The following is a 16,791-nucleotide window of genomic DNA, read 5'->3' on the forward strand; positions in this document are numbered from 1 at the left end:
GTCATGTTCAAATACAGTAACACTTGACAAAAAGCAAAGCACTGCTTAGTTATCGCAATTAGCTGCAGGCAGGACCTGAGAGAAACACTCTAACTCTCCAAGCTATTTAGGGAGTACGCCTACAAAACAAACTGGGATCATTTTCCATTTGCTAACACAGCGCTAATGAGCTGCAGCAAGGAGGAACTATAAAATGACCAAGTTGGGAACTGGTGGAAATGAGAAGAGTCAGCAGAGTCATCTGAAACCAAGGCCAGAGAAGGAAGCTTCATATTATATATTGTAAATATAGTACACATGTACAACATACATATACTGAGGAATTTCATGAGGGTTTTTTTCCTTTGCAGAGGACATTAATTCAGCACCTAATAACAATAACCACCCATGGACATGGACAAAGAATAGGTTTAAAGACTAAAAAAGCTAAACTTAAATATAAAAAACATGCATAACACAATCTTAGTATCCTGTAGGGCAACAAGGCTTGTTCCACTTTAAAAATGCATGTCCTTTTAAGGCATTTTACACAACAAAGATACAAAATCACACACATAGGATAACAGCATAATTCCTAGTTCATTCAAAGTAGCTAACTGTAACTGTAAATACTGTATATTCACATTACCTTTTAAAAGAGGCTGGAAGGTTGGTATTTCCTGAAGCTTGATGACGTCGGGATCATTGTGGATATTTCTCAGTGACTGTGTTCCCTGGGCCACAACCACAATATCATCCATCTTTGCCTTTTGCTTTGCTGGCGATGGAACCACTGCAATTAATGGTAATGTTAATGTAGAGTCATGAACACCGCCCCCGCCCTAACACACATTAAATATTTTTATCTTGGTTTCAAAAATGCATTTTTAACCAAATAAAAGCATATACACAGAGAAGTAGAGACGTGCAGTGACTTGTGGTTGAATTGTGTAATTACAAATAACTTAAAGGCACTTGACAAAGCGGGCTGACTAGTAAACATATGCAGAAATAAACCCTCCATATTACACATTATGTCAAATGTTGACAAACCGCCTTACCTGAGGAGCTGTAGTCGGAGTGTTTGTGCTCCGATTCGCCACTCTGTTCAGCTCCCATGGTTTTTAAGCTAGTCGCTAGCTTTATTCGGTGTTTTCGAAAAATTTGCTGAAAACAGTCGATGTTTTCGGAAACAATTCGATAATAAACTATGTGTGGAGAGTCACACGAACATCCTCCGAATCCGACTTAACAGCAGAGGAAGCATGTTGGCAGGAGAACAGCTGACAGTGACGTTAGCCTCTCTGTGGTTATAATGCTAAATTATCAGCTGGAAGGTAGATTCTGTTTCCGTCTACTGTTCATGGTTTACAGAGACACAACAAAATACGTAATTTAACCTGCTGATGGTACAATTCTATACAATAAACACATTAAGTGACCAACTACACATCACGACACCAGCAGACAAAATAGCACTTCCGTAAATACTGGTCACGCGGTCTTCAGTAGGGGGGGAAACCCCAAGAACAAACTCTCTACCGCCCCTGCTGCACCGGTAGTCCCAAATTAATGAGAAGACGTTTAGAATAAGGTACCAAATGTTGGTGTTAACATTTAAAAATAGGACTGTAGAATTTTCAAACGGAATACGTTTTTTAAAACAATTTAACGATATAAAAGGTGACATTTATGGTAGGTTTATACTTTACCAGGCTTGAACAGCAGGTGGCATCGTGGTAGTGCTATATTACTATGACAGTCCATAATTTTTACAACTTCAGTTTTAATCTTATTATTACAGCTATAAACCGACACTATTAGTTTCATAGAGAAAAAATAAAGAAGAGGTCATCAGCAGTAGTGAGAAGAGTAGAAGCACTGAAAAACAAGCCAAAACTATGGATATGTTATTAAGTTTAGTTTCTCTCATTATGGGTTAATCCATTGATTATTTAAAAATGCAAGACTGAGACAAGTTAAACATGCAATTGAATACTACGCACTTATAACACACAAACCCAGCTATAACACACAGTAGAAAATATTTATTCAGGTAAAAATATAAAATAAACAACAAAGACAATAAATATGGAAAACTATGAAAGTACAAAAGATCTTTGAAAAGTCTTTTCCATTTTAAATAAATGAGTTTCTTCATGTAGCGATGCTCAGTCTGGGGGCATCATGAATGACTTTGTTTTTAGTGGCATCCAGTTGATTATACTCTTCAATCAGTGAGGAGAGAGAGGTGACGGCCTCTGAAAAGAAGCTCTGCTCCATGCCTTCTACATCAAGGTAGTGATGTAGATGTGCCTTCACAAAACATAAGACGGGAGAGTTGAGACCCACACAGTTTAAATACAATCTCAGGTAAAAGCTCTTAGGTATTTTAGATTTGTGAAAAGCACCTTCTTCCTGTAGAGCCTGGTGAAACGTTCTCTCAGATCAATGAATCTGGACTTGACGCAGGTGTTGTTGGCCAGAGCCAACAAAGAGTGTGAGTGACCCACAGGAGGAACTGAACACAGACCTGTCTTCCAGCCTTCTTGGTTCCAGGAGACAAAGGGAAGTGATGGCCTGAGTCTAGAAGACAGAAGTGAGAGAATATGGTTTTAGTGGTAACTGTAGTATTTGATCAAAACAGAAGTGAAACAAAGTAGTTTTTGGTGCACTAAACACAGATAGGAAAATATCCAAGGAGAAAAACTGAAATCTGACCTTTCAATGTTCCTGCGAAGGTCAGACACTTGCACATTGCCCCTCACAATGAGGGCACAGGCCAGGTAGAGGCTGTGTTTGGGGTCAGCTCTGATTAACTGATGGTCTTTACTGAAGGCATCGCTGAACATCTGGTCCAGTCTGGAGGGCAGTGAGAGTTGACACAATGCAACATGATTTTAATTAAGCATTAATCATCAGGATAAAAACCCGATAGACTTTCCTGAATAGGACAAATGCATTCATTTTGAAAGCCATAAAAATAAATTTAAATATTGCTTTAGTGCTTTAAATGGACAGCATCAAAACAACTCACTTCCTCGAAACAGTCTGAGAATTAAAGACTCCCTCTGACTGTATTATATACTTTTTTAAAAATGCACAGCCACATTTTGATTTTATTTAACCGGCTTGTGAAGACTATTCTGGACTAACAAGCAAAGCCCACCTTCTGGTTGGAACATTAACATCTGCCAGTGTGTAGAGTGGAGTGAGGCTGGGCATCAGGTAATGTAACCGAGGGAAAGGCACCAGGTTCATGGCAATCTCGTTTAGATCCATGTTGAGAGAACCTTCAAAGCGCGCTGAACTAACGCAGGAGACAAAACAGAGGAGATTTCAGATGGAGAAGCTTAAAAAGGCCCATGTGACACGTTGAAAGTCAACCATCCCACAATCCACCTGGTTATGTTGAGCAGCAAGTTAGCAACAATGTTATTCATAGCATCAAATGGTTTCTCCATGCCACTGGTCCCGCCGCGTCCAGAGATGATCGTGCTGTCTTTTTTGATTACTGGCCCTGCCATTCCACCATCAGACATGTGTTTGATCTTGTTTACAATGTCAACCAATGACTGTAGGGGGAGACAGAAGAGACAATAACCACTGATGGTTTAAAATATACACTGATTATGTTTATGTCAGCGGGACAACACCTGGTTTTCCACAGGAATAACACAGTTGGCGTATTCTGTGAGCTCATTCATGGCCAGGACACTGTTGTAAGGTGAGGTGATGACATCGTCCTCTGCAGATGGATAGACTGAAGTGACGATTCGACAAACATCTGGGAACTCCTCCTCTAACAGGCTCAGCACTCTGGTACCCAAACCAGAACCAGTGCCTTAGATTCAAACAGGGAAGTTAGAGTCAACTATTGTCAACTATGTCAGCTTACACCACTGATTCTTCTCAGCTAACTTTTCACCATGTTTGTATAATGTGGTTATATATGTGGAGATGTTTTTCTGTACAGAACAATGGATACAAATCTATAGAATGAAAAACATTTGAACTAAGATTTTGTCCATTACCTCCTCCCATTGAGTGAATGAGGAAAAAGCACTGCAGACAGTCACAGTGCTCTGCCGCCTTTCGAAGTTTGTCCACAATCTGCTCCCTGTAGGCTGAGCCGTAAGTCATGTGACCAACTGCCCTGGACAAAGACCAAGAACATCAGGCAGTTTGACTGAGGTTCTGTTTACAGTTGTGGAAAACAGGATCTCAGTATATCTGTGTCAGGAATTGAATAAACAACTGAATTATTGGCACAAGTCTGTAATATATAGCATATAATTGGTTACTGGTTTTGTACTGTATACTTTTAGTAGTAACAATAGAAGAAATTGACTTTTTTAAATGATGAGTGCTGCTGGGCTGAATTTTACTGTTCATTGGCCCATGTTTGCTCCTCATGAGCTGCAAAGGTTTTCTAAAGGGTCACTTCTTCTGACATAGTGAAGGCTTCAAGTTCAAATCCACCAGCTGCCAAGTTACCACTGAGGCGCTCTGGGCATGGCACCTCACTCCCTACTCACTTTGATGATAGATTAAAAGCACATTTCATTGTGTGCTTTGTCACAATGACAAGTAGTTCACTTTCCTTATATTTGCTCATGAGTAAAAGAAAGTAAATATTTTCAAAGAAGCAATTTGTTTTGTTGGAATACTCCTTGGTACTTCATTTTCTTCAAGGTCTTTCTGTTAAAACTGTTAACAGTTTCACAGCAAAAGTTTCTTTCTCATATGGTTTCTTTCTTTCCTGAAGTCTTCACTGAACTCGTTCTATTTTTATTGATATTCGTAATGTTGACATTAACTGTTGCTCCTTGAAAAGAGAAACAGAAACATTGTCTTTTTTTGCTGATCCTACTACTCTGTATTACTTGTAAAAATAAAAAAATAAATAAACTGTTTGGAATCTGAATCAACCAAAATTCAGGCCAATGTCCAAATTGCCAAAAAAACATAACAAGTCTGGAATTTGCTTTGATTTTGAGATTTTGTAGGTAAAAAATAAGGCAAAATGTAGTTGCATGTCAATACAAAAAATGCACAAAAGATAAAAGAGATAAATTAAGCCTGTCACAAATAATGTCTGTATTTCCAGGCTGATAAAACCTCATGAAATGAACCTACAGCTTTACAGAGAGAAAAGTCAATGGGTCAGTCAAAAGGAATGTTGAACCCATATGTTAGATGTGTGGACCAGTTGCCCCTGGTCATGTGATCAGCAGTACTGTGGGCAGCATACTGTTCACTCCAGTCACAGTCTGTCTCTCACCAGTTGTTGCCTGAACCCGACACGTCTGTGAGGAGCTGCGTGCTGTCAAACACCTCCCTCAGTGGACCCTGGAGGATCTCGTTGACCACACCCTCCTCCATGTCCACAAGCACAGCCTGGGGATTTAGAAATGTCAATATGTGGCCACTTTAATCTACAGCCATCTCAATAACAAAGTTTATAACTGGACTAATTTTTATGTTTTATTTGTTAGAACGTCTATGTACGATATCTTTGTGAGGGTTTGTGTTTAAATAACTTACTCTGGCCTTAAGATGTTGGATTCTCCCTCCTACAGCACAGGCTCCACTATCAGCTTTCCTAAAGAAGTACACAAATACTGCAATTAAAGACAGAAACGTGAATGAGGAGTAAAAGTACAAAGCAGGCGTGATTACCTGGAGTCCACATTCCTGAAGAAGCTACTGAGAGCTTCATCATACACTCCTGTCTGAAAAAGAGACAAAATCATAGAACTTGGTATTGAGCCAAAAGACTGGACACTGGATATATACTGAACTATTTATACAGTAGTGTGTGCTTGTATGTGAGAAGACAATAAACTGTGTCCACCTGAGGGATTTTTTGTTGTTTTGTTTTATATTTTTACAGGGAGCAAATGTGATAGTGTCTCTCAATAATGTTCTGTTGATATTCATAAGGTTATTCCAAAGGAATGATATTACTGCAGTAATATAATTTTATTTCATCTCAAAGAAATCACTCTAACTTTATGTTGGCAAACTAGAGGGATGTCTATGATCAGATGTGTAAACAAAAACAAAAAACAAAAAAACAACTTCTTTACATCTAAACATCCGGTACTTGGATATCAATGTAATGCTCAATGTAAAGCTAACTTTTAAACACAAATTAAAAGCACTCTAAAAGCCATAACAAATGTTATTGTATTTAAATTATGACACATTATAATCATATTAAACATATATACACCCAAACAAAAACCCTCAAAAACTTCACATCTACACATATCAGGTAACAAATGTTTGATTAATGATTAATAAAAAATTACAATGTCTTTTACAATACTGTGAAGTGAACAACGGTGTATTTTAATCATTTACAGAGTTTTACAACATGCCCTGCCAGGAAACCAGAGATGACAGTTAGGTCAACGAAATACTGGACATGGACATTGGTGGAGGTTCTCACGTATTAAGATCATTAGGGTTCTACTATTTAAAACTGCAGTCTCTATCTTTTTTCAAACCAAGGACCCCCAGACGGTGGGAGAGATGCAGCAGGGGCTTACTACAGTACTTTGCCTTAACAGTAGTTAAGGCAAAGTGATGTATTGTTATTTTGCATTCATATTTGACTAATAACCCGTTATGACTCCTTTCTTTTTTTTATTCAAATTTACCAAAAAATTAAATGAGGATGACTGCACATGTACTAGGTTTGAATATTTGCAGGACAGCTCTCTCCTAACTTTCTCCTCTATGTTTACTTATCTTTCTATCAACCATGTATTCTCGTGGTTGGCTACTGTATAGTACTGACAGTGTTGGGCAGCTGTTTTTCCGCAACAAGGTATGACCCGAGGCTGCTTTGTTGTGTTGTTTGTAGTGTGACTTAAAATAGTGTCTGTTAATATTTGAACTTACTTTGTTGACATGAGCGTGTTCACGCAAAGCCAGGTCCCAAAACCTGCATCCAACCTGGTTCCCACACTGTCCCACTGAAGAACACGAGCGTCATCTTTTAGTCAAGGTTTTCTGTTTATATGTTAACGTAGCTGTCAATGAGCTAAGCTAACGTCCGTTTGAATGAGCGTTGTTGTGTTTTACTCACCCTGAACAACAACCGACTGAGTCATTAAGGCAGCGACACAAGCAAACACAGTCACTACAGCTCTCGCACACACTCACGTTGTACTTAATGCTAACATCTGACCACATGTAGCTGTTAAAAAGTACAAAATTATGGGTTCTTGAGATACGCGCCTCGACTTTTTCTATTTCCTTTTTTACGACAATTTAGCCAGAGTTTGGGACACTGCTGCCACCCTCGGCTAAAAGAATCACTGCTTACAAACCATGGACTTTCTCCCTTTCCCAAATTACTGTGCAATTTTCTACATCAATGCAGTTAGTAAAATCATTTTAAGATGTTTTTAACATTTATCTTAATTTTAACATTTATTTACTTTTTTATTTTTATTTTAAAATGAATGCAAATTGACTAAAAATGCCTTCTTGCCAGCTTTTCATTGCAAAATACAGTAAGGCTTTGCCGTTTTTATTATTATTATCATTATTATTTAATTCCCTTATTAACCGTTCCATTGGGCAATTTATGTCTGGTATTAGAATTAGGTATTGTAGTGTATATATTGGTGAATTAAGTTAAGCTGGAGTAAATGTAAGACCTCTGAAAATAAGTTATTTGGGGAAAAAATGATCACAATAACTTAATAGTAAAGCAGTGGAATGAAGTGGAATGTCCAAATTCAAGTTCTTTAAATTATGAAACAAAAAACTGTTTACATTTTACCAAACACTAAAAGCTGTGATTATATTATTGAGTTTTGTATGTTTATAGTAGTGTCATTACAATAAGAAACGTAGAAAAAAATAAATATATATATTATATACCTCTGCCCTTTGCTTGTGACTTACATATTTAACAGCAGATGTTTGTCATCGAAACACAAGTTTGAAGTTTTAATACAACTAAAAAACCAATACAATAATATTTAGAAAACAATGACATTAAATCCCAACTCTAAAAACACACTAATAATAATAATAATAACAACTATTTCTTCTTAGTTAGTCCCCGTTTTCTTATGGCTGCATAAAAATATAACAAAATATGAGAAAATACAAATACAAATTAAATCATCTAATCTCGCTGCACACTATGAGCTTGTCTACTTCTTCAAAACGGACAGTTTCAGTTGGAAGTTGGCTCTCACGGCTGAGACAACACTGACACAGAGTTTCACTACAATAGAGACTGATGATACATTTCAGTCCCGCTGAAACCATGTATCAAATATCATTGTCGTCTATTGTGCTACTTGTAGAGATAATGGCTTATGTATTCCTCTTTCCTGCTGGTATTTTGTATAAAACTATTTTGTTATTTTAACTTGGCCTATATTTCACTGCAGTGCAGCTGTAGTGGGGTCGGGCTCAGTGATGGTAGGGGAAGTGAAAGTGACCCGGACATCCCGAGGGTAAAAACCTTGGAGAACTCCATCCACAACAATGTCTGGAAGATCTACAAGACAGATGTCCAGATTAATTCTCTCGGAACAACATATTTAAATCCATACTGTGGTAATTATTCAGTAAATGTTAATGACTGCTCAATTATGTGAGAACATACTCGGATTTAAAATGTTGTCTGGAAGCGGGAGTGTCCTTCCTACCTGATGTGTATTCAGAGAGATAAGGATCATGAAAATAACCCAACACTCGTTGATGAGGGAATGTGTAACTATGGAGACAACAAAGATTTTATTAGAGCTGTGAATTAAGGGACCGTCTAAAAAGGTTCTGACAGCAACATAAACAAAAGGGATCAAACTAGGATTACCCAACGACAGGTCAAACTGTGAAATTAATCAACCACAGTAAATTCTCATATATTAATACCGTTCAATATTTGGTTGGTTTTAATGTTGTTATTATTGACATATAAAATAAATTGTCCATTAACAGTGTCAATTCTATCATAAATATATATCAGTCACACAATATCTGTAATGTAAAGTCTTACTTGTCATCCTGACTGTCCAGATCGTCCAGTGACCTAAGAATTAAAACAGCGCATTTATATCAACCATTACACTCTCTCATATATATAAAGATAAAACATGTCTGGCTACTATTGAAAATCTATTCTTTTTACTTACTCCATGCTGCTCATCTTGTTTCCTGTGTGAAAGTGTCTCAGATGGAGAAAGTCCAGCAGAACCTGTGGAACATCTTCATTTTGATAGATGATGTCCTGGTTAACAGAGAGACATGTATGTAAATTAAAATCAGACCCTGTCATGTCACTAATGAAACTGTTGTCTGTTTAGACTTTTCATTCTAGTGTCAAATCTAACAACAAAGGCTAAATTAACAGTATTTAAAATTATATTTGACTTATTCTTGATATTATGACATTAACAAACACAATGAAGAAGGAGAAAAAATCCGACTTATTGTCATTGTACATATACACATTTAGCCCATGAAATTTAACCCATCAGCCTGTTCCTGGGGAGCAGGGATTGCTTTCACAAGGACCAAGAAGCTGGGAATTTGGTGGGATTTGAACCTGGGTCCTCTGATAAAAAAGCCCTATCATCTTATTACTATTGACTTTCCTCTTTACTTTTTTTATACTATTGTTTGAGTTTGCAAATTAAATATAACAATTTTGTCATCACTTTTAGTCATAACCAAACAGAGACGTGAAAACAAATGATCTCAGACATTGCTGTGATGTCACAATTATTTAACTGTGAGGGGAATTCAGAAATATCCCAACGAGTGGTAGGCGTTTTACCTGGATGTAGTCTTCTAACTCCTGCATCCTCTGCTCCAGTGGTTTGGTCCTTAGATGAGGATTTCTTTTACTGGGAAAATCAGGAGTCTGAATGATCTTCCTGAGCTGTACATTAGAGAACACCAACAGTCGTATCTCAGGTCAGAGAAAATACACCAACATTCATTCAAATGAAAATATGTAAATGAGTCAGAATTCAAGCTTCCCATGTTAATACAAGATCTCAGATAAAAACTCTGGGTTACATCAGCAGATTTTAGCACGGATATCCTTCAACCGTTACTGTTTACATGAGACAAACACAGTAGCAGAATGTCTTATTGACCCAAGCATGGGTGTGGCGTCTATAGAATGAATGATGCATTCACATAAACTAAACAATCTCTATAAAATTTCTCTCCAGAATTTACAGTATAATTTTTAAAATTAATACAAAAAGTAGTATTTTCTCACTACATACAACAAAAGTACTGAGTATATGCATAAGCTAGCAAGGGGCATTTAACCATGAGACATAAACTTACGTCAGTATTTTAAATCGGTTTCAAACTCGTTAAACGTTAAATGTAATAATGATGAAAAAGCTGAAGAAAATCATTGCACATATATTTATCTGTGATTATGTTTGGGTTCACTTACTTTTCTGTGCAGTGTGTGGAACTCACTACTTCTTCTGAGGACAAAATGTTTCCTCTCATTAAACAAGACTTCGACTCGGAAAAGCTGAAAAGACAACACACAGAAGAATTATTCATGGCTGAGGTGGCAGCACAGTTCAATGAGCTTAAATATGTAATAAGTAATACATGAAGCAAAGGAAAACGATTACTCTTAAGAACAAAAACAAAAGTCAGGTTTTAAACAAAGTTATCTCATTCATTTTGGGCATATTGAGAGTCATATTATTGTCTAAGACACTAGAATTTCATCTCAGAATGTCTGTTAATGCAGTTACTGATCTATTTAGTAATTCGACTACTTCATTTAGTCAAATGCTGCCTCCTGGCGACGGCAATCATCCTCATTCGTCTCGCTTTATTTTATGAATCAAAACAAAACATAGATTTGCATCATTGTAAATATAACGATCGGTTAATCGATTGAAAGTTTCCTTAAGCTTACAGGACTGTGGTTTCTCCTGTAACATCAGAATAACAATCAGTGCGGTTCTGCTGACGTCACTTTCAATGCAGCCAGGTATGAACCACAGATTCACCTGAGACGCGACTCACCTCCACTATCAAACAAACAAAGCAACACTGTACGACAAACAGTGGCTCGCGATTGTCGATTATTCGGCAAGCAAAGTGTTATTGCATGGTAATACAGCGCTGTTATTAAAGTTTTAAACTGTATCCTGGTCAGATGCAACAGCGTCCTCACCTTTTTCGACTTTCCCGACTCATCCACTTCCTTCTCCATCGACGGTATGGACACTTCGATCATCGGGAATCCTTCATTCAACACAATCTGACAGAAGAAACAGTCAGACACTGAGAGCCACGGATGAGGTTTTCAGTTTTCAAATGAACCAAAGCACACGATCACTCAGAGACTCGGTGTGCTGGCTCAGAGTTAGGTTCCCTCCCACTCCTTCCCTATACTCCAACCTACGAACTAATTGGGCAAAGCGTGAGACGCGTTCAGGAACACAAACAGCGGCTGTGAACTATCCGTCACATGGGTTTCTTATGTTCACGTGAAAAAAAAAAAGTAAACCGAGGTGTTTTTTCCCCATGTTGATCAAACTCTAGTTAATTTTTCTATTTCAAGAACGGTGTGACCACAACATAAACCCACGGTTTATTTCACGGTAAAATAAAGAAGTGTCCTGAGGTGTTTTACATGTGGCAGCATTCCTGGGCGTGTGTGGACACAGTAAACACACAGTGTTACAGTTGGAAAAGTTCTGAGCATGACTTTTCACTGATACAAAATAATTCATTCGTTAATAAATTCAAATTGAGAATTTAAGGTATATGGAATTATTGATTTGTTTTGAACACTTTTTTTGTGATTTTTGTTGGCATGTTACCCAAAAAAATTGCATTAAAAACAAAAAGTGTAGTATAAAAAAAACCTAATGGTAAACTGTACTTTACAGTGAAATGTTCAATTGACAGTGATCACAGTCACTAAATTCAGGTTCACTTCCCATTGCTTAAAAACCTCAAGTAAAACTAAAACATTTCACTGAATGTAAAAACGGATGTAAACCCAGACACGTAAAGCAAAACGCTGCTCACATCCTCTCAGAGCCTCAGTACTTGAAACACAACTCCAACCTTGTCAATATGAGGAAATATTAGGAGGACAAATTATCACATTGTTCTAAAAATGCTTCAACTAAACAATTTATTTTCAGTCTTTCCTGTTTTTATTTCAACATTCACATCCCACATAAACATGACGCTCCAAGTGTGGATCTGAACCAAAGTCACATGCTCCGTCTGAGGCCTTTCATCATGGGATTTATATTTTCCTTTTCCCTGTCGTTTCCCTGTTCAGTGTGTTTTAATTTGAGCTGACACAGGAGCTGACCCATGAAAACACACATGAGGAAGTGGGACCTGCAGGACACTGATCATAGCAGGGTAAAAATAAAACACTCATCTGCTGCATCATCTCTCTTGTTTGATTTACTATGGCTGGTTTGAAAGCATGGGGATAATACACACTCAGCAGTTCCACCTCTTACTCATTGACAACATGAGGTTAGTCACAGTGTGTGGCTCTGACAGCAGACTTGTTTGGCCACTTATGAGTCATGAATGTCAAAGTTAAACAACAACTGATACAAGTGAAGAAACAGATTAAAGCATTTTAAACATCGTCTCTGAGATGATATTTCTTAGATTGCTTTGTATTTTCACTAATTTCGTTTTGTTATTGTGTCGGACGGGATTTTAACCAATGTCTCTCAAATGGTGGGTTTAGGCCCAACAGTGGGCTATACATTTATTGGTCACAGGTTTGAAAAAGGAAATAAACTTATTACTAGTATAAAATTAAGTATAGCAATTTTTTTAAATGTTATTTTTTTATTTTATATTGTTTATTTCTTGAAAATGTTTGCAATGAAAAATGCAGGAATGTTTGGGAGTCACGCAAAGTGTCACACCACCTGATCACTGTAAAATTGCTACTTAAAGCAGTGGAAAAAATGTTCATGCTATAAAGATAGATGTTAGATGGTCAAACATGTTTTTGTGTTTATCAAATACAAAGGGAAAATTTGATTTTTTTTTTTGAAAAAAAATAAAGTAATTCCACTACATATTCTACATCTGAGTCTGAATGCTACTGCAATATGTCAGAGGATTTCTTCTGTGTGCAGCTCCAGTAAATGTCTTTGACCCCAGGTCACAACCTTCTTCTTTACATTGTTTAAATATGGTTCATTACAAATGTTGTACTTGTTTTTTGAAAATAATATTTTTCACAGGGACCGTTGCTCAGTCCACTGCTGCACCATCTGTCCCACCATCTGCTGACAGCTGGTTAAAAGAGGCAAAATAAATATTTTATTAGGTGAGACTTTGATTCAGTTTCTAAAATCTGTTTCTCTCGTTTTTTGTCTTGTCCAGTCAGAATCCTGCCATAATAGTGTTTTCCTCATGACACGGAAAGCAGGATTTGGGGGGAAAAAAACATGAATTAAGATTGTACAATTTTCCAAAACATGAAACAACTATTTTCATTTTAAATTCCATTTTAAAATAATTATTTCTCCCATTTTCACACATTTGTATCTGTTAGTCATCTATATTTTACCCCCTTGGACTTTGGACCTTGTCAAGTATTGTTTACAAGACAGATACAACTGTATAGTTAACTAAAAATAGTACATAACATGTCTTTTAAAAACACTTCAGAAATCTCAATATACGGAGAGACATGTCTTCCAAACTGTCCAACTTGACTGTGTCATTGATGGACATTCCTGCAGGTCTGAGCAGCGTAATGGAATTTGTCTGAGCCTCGGGTGGAATGAAAGAAAGCTCTGTCAGTCAGAGTGACTGTGTTAACTGACGCATTCTTCAGCAGTCTCTCTGCAGTGTTACTGGGCTGATGGTTACTGAGGATATTGACCTGCTCCAGTACAAAAAATAAACAGATATAACTCATCATCTGGTCTCGATGGTACAGTTTACTGGAACCTGCAGGAGTCTCTCTTCTTTCTCTGTAAAAAAAAGGACCTGCTACTGTACTGTGTACGGTCTAGCATGCACTGCTGAAACACTGAGGCCCCCTAGAGGCAACAAGTGATTTAGTCACAGTTTTGCAGCAGCAGGAGCTGTCTCTAAAAAGTAACTGATAGAATGGAAGAACATCGTTTTAAATGATTTTATTTTAAAATAGCGTCAAGACAAAAAAGACGTCTCCTTGACGATCAGGGTACTGCCTATATAAAGTGTTCATTTATTTTTAGCTGAATAAATAAATACAATGGTCTTCAGCAATATAGTCAAATCGAAAATTTAGACGTCACATATTTCTTGATTTTTGATATTGATAATATGGTTCTAAATGCCCCATTGCGCATTTCATGCAGTCCAATATGTACTACAACTAGGAACTACAGGAGCAGTCACGTGACTGCAGCGTCATCACCCACCCCCTCCTCCTCGGTCACCCAGCATCCTCCGCTGCACCGAGTGTCCTGCATTAAATCCGTAACGTTCTTCTGTGAGGACGGGGTAAAACGATAATAAAAACACAGCCATGTCCTCCAGCTCTGCTTTCAACGATGACAAGGGAGGTTCGTCCAGTGTCGGAGAGCCCGAATACGGACACGACCCTGCGAGCGGAGGGATTTTCTCCTCCGACTACAAAAGGTACAGAGCCATCACCTGAATCCTGCTCTGGGCTGTTTTCTTGTGGGGGAACAACGGGGGCAGATTATGGCGGGGGATGGGGCAGTTTATGTCAAATACACCCACGGGAGTCTGTTTATCGCGACTGGCCTGTGACTGAAAGCGGCGTAGAATGACTTTCTTCGGTCGTGAGTGTCCGTGAAACCGAGATTTGAGCAGGTGGTGTCAGACAGAAGGCCCCGTGTTGGCGTTGACGTCAAACCGCGCGTTTCCTGGTTGATCCGTGACTAGTGCAGCGGTTTGTATTGGCACAGTGTTAAATGTGATGTTGTTATGTTGGGATGTGAGAGGCCTGAGGTCCACAGGCCTGAGCTGCTGCTTTTCAGCACCCCGGTGCTGGACAGCGCACACAGCGGAAGCTGCTGCTCAACACACTCAGCACTTTGCACTGTACACATATTACATTACACCGTGTATTTATCAGTGACACACCACATGTAACAAAGCATTTGTCAAAGCTGTGGTGCACTACACCACATTGTGTATCACTGACTTTCTGGCCAGATGAAGACCGGTTTATAAACATGAAAATACACTTTATATGATGTAAATGTATTATACAAACTAAATCTGCTATTAGGCAAATTATTTTCAATCTCTAAATGTATTGGCCTAAGGGAAAATCACGAGCTGTTCAACTGTCTGTAATTGTCCTTGTCGAATTTGATCCTATTGATACACAAGGTGCATCTTGGTGAAATAGTCAGCCATTCTGCTGAGTTATTTCTTGTCCTCATTAGAGCCTTCATTTCTCTTAAAATACAATATGCAGCTAGCCTCTGCATCACGGGTATATAGATTGTTGTTGTTGTCACAATTGCTTGGTTTTTTTTTACTTTTCAAGAGGACTCACAAGTTAACCCACAACCAAACTTTAGTGGCAAAGGCAAGATTTGGTGGATGCTCCCTTTATACCTTGTCTTGAAATCAGATTGTGATGTCGCTCTGCCACATATTTGAGGAACCTCAGAAGAAATGAAAGAAAGTTAGAACATTTTCCAACTACCTCTCATTCACCAGCAGAGGGAGCTCATTGTTCATGTCTGACAAGCCTGACTCTGTGAACTGCGACCTTTAAACATTTATCTCCCTCTTGGCAGACATACTGGGATAAACGATGACAGTACTAATCAATGCGATTGTTTACATTCATTATAATTAGTAAATCAAAGGTTGACAATGCCAAAGTCTCCACTGGGGGCAGTTTAACAAGTCTGTGTGCAAATATGATTGTGAAAGTTCAAAGTTATCGTCTCTGTGGAAACAAGAAACAAGTGTGAAATGTTGAAAGGTTACTTTAGTCTTCAAACCACAGCCGTCTTTTTGTTATTACCCAGAGGAAAACACTCTTCTTCTCTCCTGCATTAAAATAACCTTGTTCAGAGTTGAACTGTGTGAAAATCATGCTGTCTGCATTTTCTGATTCTGATTTTTTAAGGGTCACTGCGACATAATGCACGTGTTTGTGGCTTAGGATGTAAAGTAGGTTGTCTCCATCTGTAAGGTCAGGAGTTAGATTCCAGGTTCTTCCAATTTATCAATGATTATCATTGAATGAGACACACAACCCTTTTTCCTGTAAGACATACTGACTGAGTTTGAAAGGGTAGGAGATATGTGTGAAGGAAGAAACACTGCATATAAATGAGCTACAAGAAAGTGGGAGCTGATAGGTGCAAGTGTGTGAACGGCATAACTAGGGCAAAACACAGTCACCTTTTTCCTGTGTCTGATCATTTTCCATTGGATCCTTTTGTGTTTTTGCTTTGAGTTGTTACCATGTATCTATATATTTTTGCACACACCGAGGAATTAAAAATAAATCCTTTAATCATTTTATAACAATGTTGACAATATCCATATATTAGCACCTTCAAAGCTCGTTAACACTTCCCATTTGTATGGTGGCACAAAACATAGGTGGAAATGTTCGTCTAATGCTATTTCAATCATTTTTATATATAGTTTACTTAAATATACACTGACAATACTTGCCATTCCAACAACAGAAAGAGTCCATTAAAGATGAACTATCCATTATCATCACTCTTTAAGATTATCAAGTACAAAAAGGTCATATTTTACTAATGCATGAAAAAAAAAACCTGCTTTGCTACACAC

The 16,791-nt window shown here is 37.8% G+C and overlaps 4 protein-coding genes across 12 annotated transcripts in view; 1 reads left to right on the forward strand and 3 right to left on the reverse strand.

Moving 5' to 3' along the window:
- The window catches only part of borcs5 (BLOC-1 related complex subunit 5), a 15,023-nt gene extending 13,526 nt beyond the window's left edge, over window positions 1–1,497 (reverse strand). For 2 of the 4 annotated variants that reach the window (XR_001760215.2, XR_003049897.1), the window contains exons 1-2: window positions 1,041–1,497; window positions 629–772 (exon numbers count right to left, since the gene is read on the reverse strand). Coding sequence is in view for 1 of the 4 variants with exons in the window: in XM_008311734.3 (XP_008309956.1) it covers window positions 629–772; window positions 1,041–1,098 (202 nt within the window). In the remaining 3 variants the exon portion in view is untranslated. The remainder of the gene's footprint in view (window positions 1–628; window positions 773–1,040) is intronic. The other 2 variants (XR_521626.3, XM_008311734.3) reach the window with 1 other exon arrangement.
- A 291-nt stretch (window positions 1,498–1,788) lies between these two features.
- tube1 (tubulin, epsilon 1) lies at window positions 1,789–7,220 on the reverse strand. The gene is made up of 12 exons (XM_008311735.3): window positions 7,079–7,220; window positions 6,892–6,965; window positions 5,662–5,714; window positions 5,527–5,584; window positions 5,264–5,379; window positions 4,014–4,135; window positions 3,636–3,823; window positions 3,382–3,554; window positions 3,149–3,289; window positions 2,701–2,841; window positions 2,391–2,565; window positions 1,789–2,295 (listed from the first exon to the last, which is right to left on the reverse strand). The coding sequence occupies exons 1-12, from the start codon at window positions 7,101–7,103 to the stop codon at window positions 2,137–2,139; spliced, it is 1,425 nt and encodes a 474-aa protein (XP_008309957.1). The 5' UTR covers window positions 7,104–7,220; the 3' UTR covers window positions 1,789–2,136.
- Window positions 7,221–7,460: 240 nt separating this feature from the next.
- Window positions 7,461–11,430, reverse strand: snx22 (sorting nexin 22). 2 transcript variants are annotated; one of them, XM_008311736.3, is made up of 7 exons: window positions 11,177–11,430; window positions 10,433–10,516; window positions 9,794–9,898; window positions 9,150–9,244; window positions 9,014–9,046; window positions 8,621–8,731; window positions 7,461–8,512 (listed from the first exon to the last, which is right to left on the reverse strand). In XM_008311736.3, the coding sequence occupies exons 1-7, from the start codon at window positions 11,237–11,239 to the stop codon at window positions 8,425–8,427; spliced, it is 579 nt and encodes a 192-aa protein (XP_008309958.1). In that variant the 5' UTR covers window positions 11,240–11,430; the 3' UTR covers window positions 7,461–8,424. The 2 variants fall into 2 exon arrangements, with proteins under 2 accessions (XP_008309958.1, XP_008309959.1); XM_008311737.3 differs by having other exon boundaries at window positions 8,664–8,731; window positions 11,177–11,308.
- A 2,835-nt stretch (window positions 11,431–14,265) lies between these two features.
- ap3b2 (adaptor related protein complex 3 subunit beta 2) overlaps window positions 14,266–16,791 on the forward strand; it is a 22,212-nt gene continuing 19,686 nt past the window's right edge. For 2 of the 5 annotated variants that reach the window (XM_017033251.2, XM_017033252.2), the window contains exon 1: window positions 14,266–14,631. In XM_017033251.2, coding sequence (XP_016888740.1) covers window positions 14,519–14,631 — 113 coding nt within the window. In that variant the 5' untranslated portion in view covers window positions 14,266–14,518. The remainder of the gene's footprint in view (window positions 14,632–16,791) is intronic. The other 3 variants (XM_008311738.3, XM_017033253.2, XM_008311740.3) reach the window with 3 other exon arrangements.

Source organism: Cynoglossus semilaevis, chromosome 6, assembly GCF_000523025.1.
Source record: "Cynoglossus semilaevis isolate Cse_v1.0 chromosome 6, Cse_v1.0, whole genome shotgun sequence".
NCBI classification, from domain to species: Eukaryota; Metazoa; Chordata; class Actinopteri; order Pleuronectiformes; family Cynoglossidae; genus Cynoglossus; species Cynoglossus semilaevis.